This window comes from Monodon monoceros, unplaced genomic scaffold, assembly GCF_005190385.1.
Source record: "Monodon monoceros isolate NGI ecotype Baffin Bay Population unplaced genomic scaffold, NGI_Narwhal_1 Super_Scaffold_13, whole genome shotgun sequence".
Taxonomy (NCBI): Eukaryota; Metazoa; Chordata; class Mammalia; order Artiodactyla; family Monodontidae; genus Monodon; species Monodon monoceros.
Genome location: NW_021703769.1, coordinates 25,234,913 through 25,249,054, shown reverse-complemented (window position 1 = coordinate 25,249,054; position 14,142 = coordinate 25,234,913). Strand labels below are relative to the sequence as shown.

Here is a 14,142-nt window from a genome sequence, read left to right as displayed (position 1 = left end):
TCTCTAATTCCTAGGGTACATGGGAGAAAACCAGAGAGGTTTTCTGGTAGAAATCGGGCTGGGAAACACTTAATCCAGAAACTATAGGGAAAATCTCAGAGACAATAACCAAGGCAAAAATGAAGTAAAAGTAGATAAAAAGGGACCACTTTAGTTTAGGTAAATTTAATGACTGTAAAAGCTGTTCACAAAGGAGCAAAGAAATGCATTTTCCATTTCATAGAAAGTTGCTTCACCACCTACAGCTTGTCTCCAAAGCTTCTCTTTCATTAGTGACCAGTCATCTCTCTCTTCCTGCTGGGAAGGAATGAGAGGCCAACTACTCAGGTCAGCAATATGCTGCAGAGTCCTTCAGAGTGGTCCTGCAGAGAACATGTCCTTTAAGTGTCTGAGAGCTGGCTGAGGTGATCTGAAAGAAAACCAGTCAGAAGAAGGCAAGGTAACCAGGACTGAACTACAGGGACTTAATGTGAATCATCCAGAGGAGAGGCCACCAAAAGGAATCTAATGGAGATAACAGGCCAGCAGAGACTGCATGGTTCCTCTGTGCCCCCAATGCTTAGAGGAAGAGATGTTTGATACAATGCTAATGCATATAAGTTAAGAAGTCCAAAATAGGTCATTCCCAAACAGCCACATCTCCCTTTTCTCTTGGGAGATGGCTTCTTCCCAGAGGCAATCATAAGGTTCAGGTGTGAGCTGCCTATCACAGAGCCTGCCCCTCCTAATCCCAGAGGTAAGCTGTGATCCAGCCTGTACCAGTCAAATTCCTCCTTAAGATATTTATGGCCAATATTTGGTGAGAAAGGCTCTCTTTTTTCTCTAATTGAGAGCTGAAAGCATGTGACCCCCAAAATTACCAGAGGCCTCATTTCTGACCATAAGAATGAGTCAGTCCATTAGTTAATATTTATTTAGTGCCTATCGTGTTCTAGGAACTGTCCTACGTGCTAGAGATATCAAGAAGAACAAAACAGACGTTGTTCCTACCCTCAAAAGAGCTTTCAAGAGAAGACAGACAATATATAAACAAACGAAAATTATTTCAGGCACTAAAAAGTGCTATGAAGATAAAATGGGCTAATGTAAACAGTGAAAAAAGCAAGGCAGAGGGAAGCTGCTTTCAGCACTACAGTGGGCCTCTCAAAGAGATGACATTTAAGAGAACTTGAAGGTTTAAAAGAAGGCAGCCAGGCAAAAATCAAGAGCCTCCTAAGCAACACAGCATGTGCGCAGTCCCTGACACTAGAACTAGGTCTGAGGGGCAAAAAGGAGGTCACCAAGACTAGAGGAAAGAGAATAAAAAGAGTACAGGGCATATGAGGAAAGGTAGCTGGGGAAGATCACAAAAGGCCATGGACACCCTGCATTTTATGCTGGCTCCAATGAGAAATCACTGTGGGGCTTAAGCAGATGAGTGAGTGATCTGATTTAGAAAGGTCACACTGACTTCTATGGGGCAGAACGACTAGAGGGCAAGAATGGAAACAGGAATATGAAGCCTCTGAAATTCTCAGGTACTGTTGGTAGGAGTGTAAACTGGTACAACCATTTTGGCTATTTCTATTATACACACCCTGTTACACAGCAATTCCAAACCATATACCCTATAGAAATGAATATATACTTGCACTAAAACACAGGCATAGTCGTAGCAATTCTATTCATAATAGCTCCAAACTGGAAACAACCAAAATGACCAATATATAAATTGTGGTATATTCATATAATATGGATAAATATAATCATGGATGAATTGCACAATATCCATGCATCAAAAATATACACTGTATTAGAGCAATTATACTCCAATAAAGATGTTTATATATATATATATATATATATATATATATATATACACTGTATGATTCAATTTTATATCAAAAACAAGCAAAACTGAACTATGGTATTAGAAATTAGGATGCAGGGGAAAAGAGTAACTGGTAGGAACATGACGGGGTTTGGGGAGTTCTGAAAATATTTTGTTTCTTAATTCAGGTGGTATTCACATGGGTAGGGTCACTTTGTGATGATTCATCAAGTAGTACACTTGTGAGCAATTTTCTACATTTATGATATGCTTCAATAAATAATTCATTTTCAAAATACAGAAACAGAAAACCTGTGAGGAGGCTGCTCTAATCTACCAACCAAGAAATGATGATGGCTTAGAGAAGGAAAGAAACAGTCAGGTCCCAGATACATTCCACAGGTAGAGCTGAAACAGATGAACTACTGATGGGGAGTACAGGAAAGTAAGTATCTAGGATGATTCCTGTATTTTTGGTTTGAGCAACTGAGTGGTGCCACTTGCTGAGATGGAGGAGACTTGAAAAGAAGATAACTGCAGGAAAGTGGGAAGAATTCATTCTATTTTGGCCACATTAAGTTTAGGATGCAAGAAAGAAAGGAGACAAATGCAAATCTGGAGAGGAAGTGAATGGATGGAAGCAAAAGCACAAGGAGCAGCGTGACAGAAGACGCAGACACTTCCTACACAGTCCCACATGAGCAGATAGCGTGGACAGGCGGAGATGTGAGTGAGCTGGTGGAAATAATGATGAGACAATGAGATTTCACCTGATTGTATCGATTTTCTCTATGAAATATGAGGCAAACATCAGCTGAGACTAGGATTTAGATAAGTGAGCGAAGATTTAGGGAGAATGAGAGTGGAGAAGTTACTTTACTGGGGAAGTACAGTAGGATTAGGATTTCAGCGCCATTCATTTGAGTTTTATGGCATGAATGTGAACTGAGTGCAGTTGGTTTATGTGAAGAGACTGTTATTTGTCCCCCAACAGTTCTCCTGTTCTTCCTCAGTTACTCCTCAGAACTCCCAATTTTTAACTGGGCACATCGTCATTCAGAATGAAGACCACGCTTCTCAGCTTCTTCGCAGCCTGGCGTGGTGTGTTACCATGGTGGAAATAGTATGTGCAACTTCTGCAAACTGTCCTAAAAGAAAGAGGGCAAGCCCTTCACCTTTCTTCTTCCTGCTTGCTACTAGCTAGGACATGGCTGCTGGAACAGCCAACCTGAATCATAAGGTAACCTTGAGAATGGAGGCCACACACAGCAGAGCAAAAGACAAAAGGAGCCTAGACCCTTGGTGATCATGGAGCCATCACAATCACCAGTCCTGGACCTTCTATATCTAGATTTTTATGACAAAGAGAACTCCTACCTTATTTAAGCCACCGTATTTTGAGTTTTCAATCCCCATCATCTGACCTAATCTATGTAATAAAGATTAACTGTGTGCTCTTCCCCAACAATGTTCAGCTGCTAGGGTGCGGCTGCAGAGTAAGCAGATAACCACTTTCACCAGGGTTGGAGTTTAGCCAAATAAGCACCATAGAAGAAAGGGAGATAAGAAAATGAAATTTATGAGGAAATGGGTCTAGCACAGTCTGGGGACTCTTAAGTAGAGAAAGATGAGAAAAGTGACAGAAAAATCCAACAGACCCCTGGTTCCACATCTTCTCTTTCATTCTGATCCTTTCACTAAATCTCACTTGTGGGGTTTATGTCACTTCGCATCAAAAAAGAGTCCCAAGTAACATAAGTATCGGAACAAAAAAAGAGTCCCAAGTATCACCTTTCTATCTTTCTTGACAAATGGAATTTTTCCATTTTACAAAAGAATATCATACTAACATTACAACCCATACCACCAAACTCATCTTGCAAATAACCCTTATCTATAGTAGAAAGAGAATAGGAAGAGGTATGAAAAAGTAACTGAAAATCAAAGAAGCAAATATTCAGAAGACAAAGAAGAAAACAAGACAGTGTCAAAAAGAAAGAATGAACAAGTAGAAAAGCCTATGAGAGACTGTTTCCAGATCAATCACGTTGTTGCCTAGTAGGAATTACTTCATTTAGGAAATCTCTAGGTAATGCTGAAAGTAAGACAATCCCCAGTCAGGACAAGGCCAGAAAGGAAGGGGATCATCAAGTCCCCAACATGAAAAATCACTGTTTTTGTTAGATGGACAGAACAGAAAAGTTCTGAGCGCTGGTAAAATTTCCAGGCCAATCTACAGAAGTTACATGCCAGGGGAATGAGCCTCCCTCAGCTGCACACCGTGAACCATGGCTCCCATGACTCCAGAGGGAGGTGATGAAGAGCAAGGACAGAAAGCAGAGGAGAGGGTAAGGCACTAAGGAACAGGGTGGAGGACATAACACTGAACACATCAGCAGAAGCATCACCCTCTCGCCACCTCTCTCTTTGCAGATGCTTCAAAGTTCAGTGTTGGAAAAGTGGTCTTACTCCTGCCCACTTCATCAGTACGTGTCCTGCCAGTCTCTGGCTCTGGGGCAAAGTGAACATGAGGGAAAAAAGGAAGATGGCAGTAGCAGACCTGTGGTAGTGTAGGAAGAAAACGAAGAAGGAAGAAACTCATGAAGGAGGGAAGAAATGAGGAATATCCTCAGTGAAATGGGGAGCGGGAGAAAGGGAAAATCCCACAGCCATTCAACTAGACCTGTTAGTCCAGGGAAGGGATGCAGGAAACTGGAGCACACGTAAGTTAGGGATGCCTGCAGCATCAGAGACCTTGAAGGGCACGCTGATCTCTGACAGAGAGAACTATCAACTCACTTAAAATCACTTATACTTCCTGGCCTCTCTGCAGCAGGAAACTACTTGCCACTATGTATCCCAACCTCACCAAATTCCCAGAAAGAACCCTTTCAGGGCAGGAGAGAAGAAAAACAGAAAGCCTAGTTTGGAGCAGGCTAAAATTCAATTCAAGTGCCCTTCCATTGGTCAGGTTGAGAAGAGATTTTTATTTTACTAAAGAATTTCTCCATAAAAAAATTTCATTCCCCCAAATTATCCAATCCAATACCCACTTCACAGTGCAAGTCAACAGTGCAAAAGGATACCTTACCTTCACCAGCACATAGTCCCCAGGCTGGGCTTGGACCCTAAGCTCAGGGTTAGTGACATCCTCCATCGCTACATCAGGAAAGATCACCTTAAGGTTTCCATCATTCCGGCCATACAGGTCAGTGGCAGAGCGTTTACTGAGCTGCAAAAGAACAGAGGAGAGGTTATGAGTCTGTCACAGTCATCAGTTCTTGGTCTGTCTCAGATCCCCAGGGGTCTGACCCATAGAGCATTTCTTTTTTTTTTTTTTTTTTTTAAGTATGGTACCTCTTTTTTTTTTTTTTTTTAATTATTTAGTTATTTATTTTTGGCTGCATTGGGTCTTTGCTGCTACATGCGGGCTTTCTCTAGTTGCAGCAAGTGGGGGCTACTCTTCGTTGCAGTGGGCTTCTCATTGCGGTGGCTTCTCTTGCTTCAGAGCACGGGCTCTAGGTACACGGGGCTTCAGTAGTTGTGGCTCGCGGGCTCTAGAGTGCAGGCTCAGTAGTTGTGGTGCACGGGCTTAGCTGCTCTGCAGCATGTGGGATCTTCCCGGACCAGAGCTCGAACCCATGTCCCCTGCATTGGCAGGCAGATTCTTAACACTGTGCCACCAGGGAAGTCCCCATAGAGCATTTCTTAACCAAGGAATCACAAGACTAAGTGCTTTACTGCTGCTTCACCAACAAGGGCAGTAAATAGCACACAACAGAAGCTCAATAAAATTTTCTGACAATATATGATTCAATCAATGAGTCTTTGATTACAAAATTACCTTTAGCGGGAATGGACCTCCAACAGGCCTGATGCCAAGGACATAGGGGTGATACACTTGGCAAAAGGACTCTCACTTCACAGAGTCTCATAGTCTCAGACTCTCATAGTCTCAGGAATGTTCTGGGGTTGTCTGGCCTGGGTTACTTGTCCCAGTGAATAGGCAGACTGGAAGCCAGAGTCTCCATCACAACATGCAAAAGACTGGGCCAGGAGAATACTAAAACCAGTATGATGGTATTAATTTCCAGAACATACCCAAGTCTTTCTGCTCCAATCATGATGAAGTGACAAAAACCAAATTTATCCTCAGGCCTTAAATAACCAGGAAACTGGACAAAATATATGAGACATCTATTTTCAGATATTGGACAACTGATTTGCAAAACTATGATTCCCAAGAGAAGGAAAACAAATGGGGCGAGCCCTTCAATCACCCCTGCATTCTACCAGAAGACATGTGCCAGACCAGAGAATGCAAAGCAGGGAGGGAGATCTCAAGGCAGAGCATGGTGGTTCTCTCTGAATTGAGGAAAGTTGGATCAAAGTCCAGGGAGCCTGCAATAGCTGGAAATTGTGGAGCAAGTTCGAGAGAGGAGGGAGCTAAGCAGAAAAAGAGCTGTAGAAATGTGCATAGCGGCCCTCTGAGTCTTTGCTGAATAATAATACGTCCCTGTGTGGAGCAAAAATCCATGATGTCAGACAAAGAAAGTAACCTGGGAACTGCCAGCTGGTTAGCTCCCAGATCTCACAAAGGGCTAGGAATCATCTGACCTACCACCAAATAGTCCTCACTGATTCCTTGGGACACGCAGTAACAACTCTAGAAGAGCCATAAGTAGTACTAAGACTAAACTATCCCTAGAATAAAAAAACTTTTCTAGCAAAGATTAAAAACAAGACTTGATGGCCATTCTGACTGGTGCAATGTGTGGAATCTAGAAAAATGGTACAGATGAACCTATCTGCAGGGCAGGAACAGAGAGGCAGACATAGAGAATGGACATGTGGACACAGGGGGGAAGGGGAGGGTGAGATGAATTGGGAGATTAGCATTGATATATACACTACCATGTGTAAAACAGATAGCTAGTGGGAACCTGCTGTATAGCACAGGGAGCTCAGCTCAGTGCTCTGTGATAACCTAGATGGGTGGGATAGGGGTGGGCGGTAGGAGAGAAGTCCAAGAGGGAGAGGATATATGTATACATATAGCTGATTCACTTCGTTGTACAACAGAAACTAACAACATTGTAAAGCAACTATACCCCAATTAAAAAAAAAAAAAACCTTGAAAGGATCAAACAAAACTACAAACAACAAGTAACAAAACTGCTTATCAGAACAAAGCCCAACACAAAACCCAGACAATCAAAGATAATGTCTGACAACATAATGTCCAACATCCAATCAAAAATCACTAGATATGCCTAGAAGCAGAAAAATGTGACTCATAATCAAGAGAAAAGTCAGTCAGTAGGAGCTTCCCTGGTGGCACAGTGGTTGAGAGTCCGCCTGCCAATGCAGGGGACACGGGTTCATGCCCTGGTCCAGGACGATCCCACATGCCGCAGTGTGGCTAGGCCTGTGAGCCATGGCCGCTGAGCCTGCACATCCGGAGCCTGCGCTCCGCAACGGGAGAGGCCACAACAGTGAGAGGCCCGCATACCACACAAAAAAAAAAAAAGTCAGTCAATAGAAACAGACCTAGAAATGATAGCAGTGATGGAATTATCACAAAGAAATTAAACCAGCTATTATAATTAGGCTCAAATACTAAGTTTCAAAAGAAAATAAGAACACAGAAGAGAAGCAGAAGATATTTTAAAAAAACCAAATGTAACTTACAGAGATGAAAAATATACGATCTAAAATTTTTAATTCAATACATAATAGCAAATGAGACACTGCCAAAGAAAAGAATAATGAACCTGAAGACAGAAAAATAGAAACTATTTAAAATGAAACACAGATATAAAAAAGAGAAAAAAAACTGAACAGCCTCAGTGTCCTATGACACAATATCAAGTGGTTGGACATATAGGTGACTGGAGAAGGAGAGAAGAAACGGGGGGCAGGCGACGGGTGGCAGGAAGGAGGAGTACAGAAAAAATATCTGAAGAATAGTAAATGAAAATTTTCCAAATTTGATGAAAATTATAAACTCACAAACTAAGTAGCCTCAACATATACGAAACAAAACACAAAGAAAGTCATGCCAAGACACATCAAATTTCTAAAAAGTGATAAAATGACAACTAACACAACATGTAATACTAAACTAAATCTTTTTCTTATCAATGACAGTTCTGAGCCAAGTGGAGAATTTAAATGGGGGTCTAAGGACTGGATGGTAGTAATCTAACAAGCTTAATTTTCTGATTCTGATGGTTGTACTACAGTTGTACAGGAGAATGCTCCTGTTTGCACAAAATACACACTGCAGTATTTGGGGAATTGGGGGCACCAGGGCAACTTACTCTCAAAAGCTTCAAAGAAAAAAGTACTATACTGCTACTTTTCTACAAGTTTGCGACTGTTTTACAATAAATTTTTTAAAAGACAGAGTGTTCATGTTCCATGATTTGAACAAACCAACCATAAAAGAACATTTATAAGACAAAGAGGGAAACTGGAACATCAACTACATATTTGATAATATTAAGAAACTACTGTCAATTATTTCAAATATGATAGTCACATTATGTCTATTTTAAAAAAGAGTCATCTTTTAGAGATATATACTGAAATAATTACTGACAAAATAATATACCTTGTACTTGCTTCAAAACAACTCAGTGGGGGCAGTAGAGATGAAACAAGATCAGCCATGATTAACACTGTATTAACAAATTGCTGAGGCTCGTTAATGGGTACGTGGGCATTCACTATCCTCTCTATACCTTTTTTTTTTTTTTTTTTAGATTCTCCATAATTTGAAAAGGGGGGGTACTTATAGGCTACAGAATGAGACAGATATGGGTCAAATTCTGGCTCTGCCACACTAGCTGTGTGACCTTGGGGAAGTTATTCCCACTTCTCTGAGTCTCCTTTCTTCATCTACAAAAGTGAGGTAATAACAGCACTACCCCCAAGGACTGTGGTGGGACTCAACGTGCTGATGACTGTAAAGTACACAGTTTCTGGCACATAGTAAATGCTCGGTATACAGACGTTATCATCTTCTCTGACACTGAATACAGCAACCCGGTGTTTTAAGCTGGCCATGGGACTTCCCTGGTGGTCCAGTGCTCAAGACTCCACATTTCCACTGCAAGGGGCACAGGTTCGATCCCTGGTTGGGGAACTAAGATCCCACATGCTGCCCAGCGCAGCCAAAATAAATAAATGAACTGGCCATGACTGGAGGAAAGAAAGTCTCCCCTAAGAAAAAGTGAAGGAGGGAGAAGGGGAAGATGGCAGGAGGGAGAGGGGGAAGATGGCGGAAGAGTAAGACGTGGAGATCACATTCCTCCCCACAGATACATCAGAAATACATCTATACGTGGAACAACAACTACAGAACACCTACTGAACGCTGGCAGAAGACCTCAGACCGCCCAAAAGGCAAGAAACTCCTCACGTACCTGGGTAGGGCAAAAGAAAAAAGAATAAACAGAGACAAAAGAATAGGGACGGGACCTGCACCAGTGAGAGGGAGCCGTGAAGGAGGAAAGGTTTCCACACACTAGAAGCCCCTTAGCGGGCGGAGACTGCGGGTGGCGGAGGGGGGAAGCTTCGGAGCCGCGGAAGAGAGCGCAGCAACAAGGGCGCAGAGGGCAAAACGGAGACATTTCCGCACAGGGGATCAGTGCCGACCAGCACTCACCAGCCCGAGAGGCTTGTCTGCTCACCCGCCGGGGCGGGCGGAGCTGGGAGATGAGGCTCGGGCTTCCGTCCGAGCGTGAACACAGCCTGAAGGGGTTAGTGCACCACGGCTACCCGGGAGGGAGTCCGGAAAAAAGTCTGGACCTGCCGAAGAGGCAAAAGACTTTTTCTTCCCTCTTTGTTTCCTGGTGCGCGAGGAGAGGGGATTAAGAGCGCTGCTTAAAGGAGCTCCAGAGACGGGCGCGAGCCGTGGATAACAGTGCGGACCCCAGAGACGGGCATGAGACGCTAAGGCTGCTGCTGCCGCCACAAAGAAGCCTGTGTGCAAGCACAGGTCACTCTCCACATCTCGCTTCCGGGGAGCCTGTGCAGCCCGCCACTGCCAGGGTCCCGGGATCCAGTGACAACTTCCCCGGGAGAATGCACGGCACGCCTCAGGCTGGTGCAACGTCACGCCGGCCTCTGCCGCCGCAGGCTCGCCCCACACTCCGTACCCCTCCTTCCCCCCCGCCTGAGTGAGCCAGAGCCCCTGAATCAGCGGCTCCTTTAACCTCGTCCGGTCTGAGCGAAGAACAGACGCCCTCCGGCGACCTACACGCAGAGGCAGGGACAAATCCAAAGCTGAACCTCGGGAGCTGTGCGAACAAAGAAGAGAAAGGGAAATCTCTCCCAGCAGCCTCAGGAACAGCGGATTAAATCTCCACAATCAACTTGATGTGCCCTGCATCTGTGGAATACCTGAATAGACAACGAATCATCCCAAATTGAGGAGGCGGGCTTTGAGAGCAAGATTTATTATTTTTTCCCCTTTTCCTCTTTTTGTGAGTGTGTATGTGTATGCTTCTGTGTGAGATTTTGTCTGTATAGCTTTGCTTTCACCATTTGTCCTAGGGTTCTATCCATCTGTTTTTGTTTTTAATTTTTAAAAAATTTTTTTCTCAATAATTATTTTTTTATTTTAATAACTATTTTATTTTACCTTACTTTATTTTATTTTATCCTCTTCCTTTCTTTCTACTTTTTCTCCCTTTTATTCTGAGCCATGTGGATGAAAGGCTCTTGGTGCTGCAGCCAGGAGTCAGTGCTGTGCCTCTGAGGTGGGAGAGCCAACTTCAGGACACCGGTCCACAAGAGACCTCCCAGCTCCACGTAATATCAAATGGCGAAAATCTCCCAGCAATCTCCATCTCAACACCAACACCCAGCTTCACTCAATGACCAGCAAGCTACAGTGCTGGACACCCTATGCCAAACAACTAGCAAGACAGGAACACAACCCCACCCATTGCAGAGAGGCTGCCTAAAATCATAATAAGTCCACAGACACCCGAAAACACACCACCAGACGTGGACCTGCCCACCAGAAAGACAAGATCCAGCCTCATCCACCAGAACACAGGCACTAGTCCCCTCCACCAGGAAGCCTACACAACCCACTGAACCACCTTTAGCCACTGGGGACAGACACCAAAAACAACGTAAACTACAAACCTGCAGCCTGCAAAAAGGAGACCCCAAACACAGTAAGATAAGCAAAATGAGAAGACAGAAAAACACACAGCAGATGAAGGAGCAAGATAAAAACCCACCAGACCTAACGAAGAGGAAATAGGCAGTCTACCTGAAAAAGAATTCAGAATAATGATAGTAAAGATGATCCAAAATCTTGGAAAGAGAATAGACAAAATGCAAGAAACAGTTAACAAGGACCTAGAAGAACTAAAGATGAAACAAGCAATGATGAACAACACAATAAATGAAATTAAAAATACTCAAGAAGGGATCAATAGCAGAATAACTGAGACAGAAGAATGGATAAGTGACCTGGAAGATAAAATAGTGGAAATAACTATTGCAGAGCAGAATAAAGAAAAAAGAATGAAAAGAACTGAGGACAGTCTCAGAGACCTCTGGGACAACATTAAATGCACCAACATTCGAATTATAGGGGTTCCAGAAGACGAAGAGAAAAAGAAAGGGACTGAGAAAATATTTGAAGAGATTATAGTTGAAAACTTCCCTAATATGGGAAAGGAAATAGTTAATCAAGTCCAGGAAGCACAGAGAGTCCCATACAGGATAAATCAAAGGAGAAACACACCAAGACACATATTAATCAAACTGTCAAAAATTAAATACAAAGAAAACATATTAAAAGCAGCAAGGGAAAAACAACAAATAACACACAAGGGAATCCCCATAAGGTTAACAGCTGATCTTTCAGCAGAAACTCTGCAAGCCAGAAGGGACTGGCAGGACATATTTAAAGTGATGAAGGAGAAAAACCTACAACAAGATTACTCTACCCAGCAAGGATCTCATTCAGATTTGATGGAAAGGTTAAAACCTTTACAGACAAGCAAAAGCTGAGAGAGTTCAGCACCACCACACCAGCTTTATAACAAAGGCTAAAGGATCTTCTCTAGGCAAGAAACACAAGAGAAGGAAAAGACCTACAATAACAAACCCAAAACAATTAAGAAGATGGGAATAGGAACATACATATCGATAACTACCTTAAATGTAAATGGATTAAATGCTCCCACCAAAAGACACAGACTGGCTGAATGGATACAAAAACAAGACCCATATATATGCTGTCTACAAGAGACCCACTTCAGACCTAGAGACACATACAGACTGAAAGTGAGGGGATGGATAAAGATATTCCATGCAAATGGAAATCAAAAGAAAGCTGGAGTAGCAATTCTCATATCAGACAAAATAGACTTTAAAATAAAGACTATTAGAAGAGACAAAGAAGGACACTACATAATGATCAAGGGATCGATCCAAGAAGAAGATATAACAACTGTAAATATTTATGCACCCAACATAGGAGCACCTCAATACATAAGGCAAATACTAACAGCCATAAAACGGGAAATCGACAGTAACACATTCATAGTAGGGGACTTTAACACCCCACTTTCACCAATGGACAGATCATCCAAAATGAAAATAAATAAGGAAACACAAGCTTTAAATGATACATTAAACAATATGGACTTAATTGATATTTATAGGACATTCCATCCAAAAACAACAGAATACACATTTTTCTCAAGTGCTCATGGAACATTCTCCAGGATAGATATCTTGGGTCACAAATCAAGCCTTGGTAAATTTAAGAAAATTGAAATTGTATCAAGTATCTTTTCCAACCACACGCTAGATATCAATTACAGGAAAACATCTGTAAAAAAAACAAACACATGGAGGCTAAACAATACACTATTTAATAATGAAGTGATCACTGAAGAAATCAAAGAGGAAATCAAAAAATACCTAGAAACAAATAACAATGGAGACATGACGACCCAAAACCTATAGGATGCAGCAAAAGCAGTGCTAAGAGGGAAGTTTATAGCCATACAATCCTACCTTAAGAAACAGGAAACATCTCGAATAAACAACCTAACCTTGCACCTAAAGCAATTAGAGAAAGAAGAATAAAATAAACCCCAAAGTTAGCAGAAAGAAAGAAATCATAAAGATCAGATCAGAAATAAATGAAAAAGAAGGAAACGATAGCAAAGATCAATAAAACTGAAAGCTGGTTCTTTGAGAAGATAAACAAAATTGATAAACCATTAGCCGGACTCATCAAGAAAAAAAGGGAGAAGACTCAAATCAATAGAATTAGAAATGAAAAAGAAGTAACAACTGACACTGCAGAAATACAAAAGATCATGAGAGGTTACTACAAGCAACTCTATGCCAATAAAATGGACAACCTGGAAGAAATGGACAAATTCTTAGAAATGCACAACCTGCCAAGACTGAATCAGGAAGAAATAGAAAATATGAACAGACCAATCATAAGCACTGAAATTGAAACTGTGATTAAAAATCTTCCAACAAACAAAAGCCTAGGACCAGATGGCTTCACAGATGAATTCTATCAAACATTTAGAGAAGAGCTAACACCTATCCTTCGCAAACTTTTCCAAAATATAGCAGAGGGAGGAACACTCCCAAACTCATTCTACGAGGCCACCATCACCCTGACACCAAAACCAGACAAGGATGTCACAAAGAAAGAAAACTACAGGCCAATATCACTGATGAACATAGATGCAAAAATCCTCTCAACAAAATACTAGCAAACAGAATGCAACAACACATTAAAAGGATCATACACCATGACCAAGTGGGGTTTATTCCAGGAATGCAAGGATTCTTCAATATACGCAAATCAATCAATGTGATACACCACATTAACAAATTGAAGGAGAAAAACCATATGGTCATCTCAATAGATGCAGAGAAAGCTTTCGACAAAATTCAACACCTATTTATGATAAAAACCCTCCAGAAAGTAGGCACAGAGGGAACTTTCCTCAACGTAATAAAGGCCATGTATGACAAACCCACAGCCAACATCGTCCTCAATGGTGAAAAACTGAAAGCATTTCCACTAAGATCAGGAACAAGACAAGGTTGCCCACTCTCACCACTCTTATTCAACACAGCTTTGGAAGTTTTAGCCACAGCAATCAGAGAAGAAAAGGAAATAAAAGGAATCCAAATCAGAAAAGAAGAAGTAAAGCTGTCACTGTTTGCAGATGACATGATACTATACATAGAGAATCCTAAAGATGCCACCAGAAAACTACTAGAGCTAATCAATGAATTTGGTAAAGTTGCAGGATACAAAA

General features: G+C 41.9%; 1 protein-coding gene across 1 annotated transcript in view; it reads right to left on the bottom strand.

The window, feature by feature from the left end:
- Positions 1 to 147: 147 nt before the first annotated feature.
- Positions 148 to 14,142, bottom strand: part of CDK5RAP1 (CDK5 regulatory subunit associated protein 1) — a 46,507-nt gene continuing 32,512 nt past the window's right edge. Inside the window, 2 exon segments of the mRNA XM_029220634.1 lie at positions 148 to 409; positions 4,902 to 5,042. Coding sequence (XP_029076467.1) covers positions 329 to 409; positions 4,902 to 5,042 — 222 coding nt within the window. The 3' untranslated portion in view covers positions 148 to 328.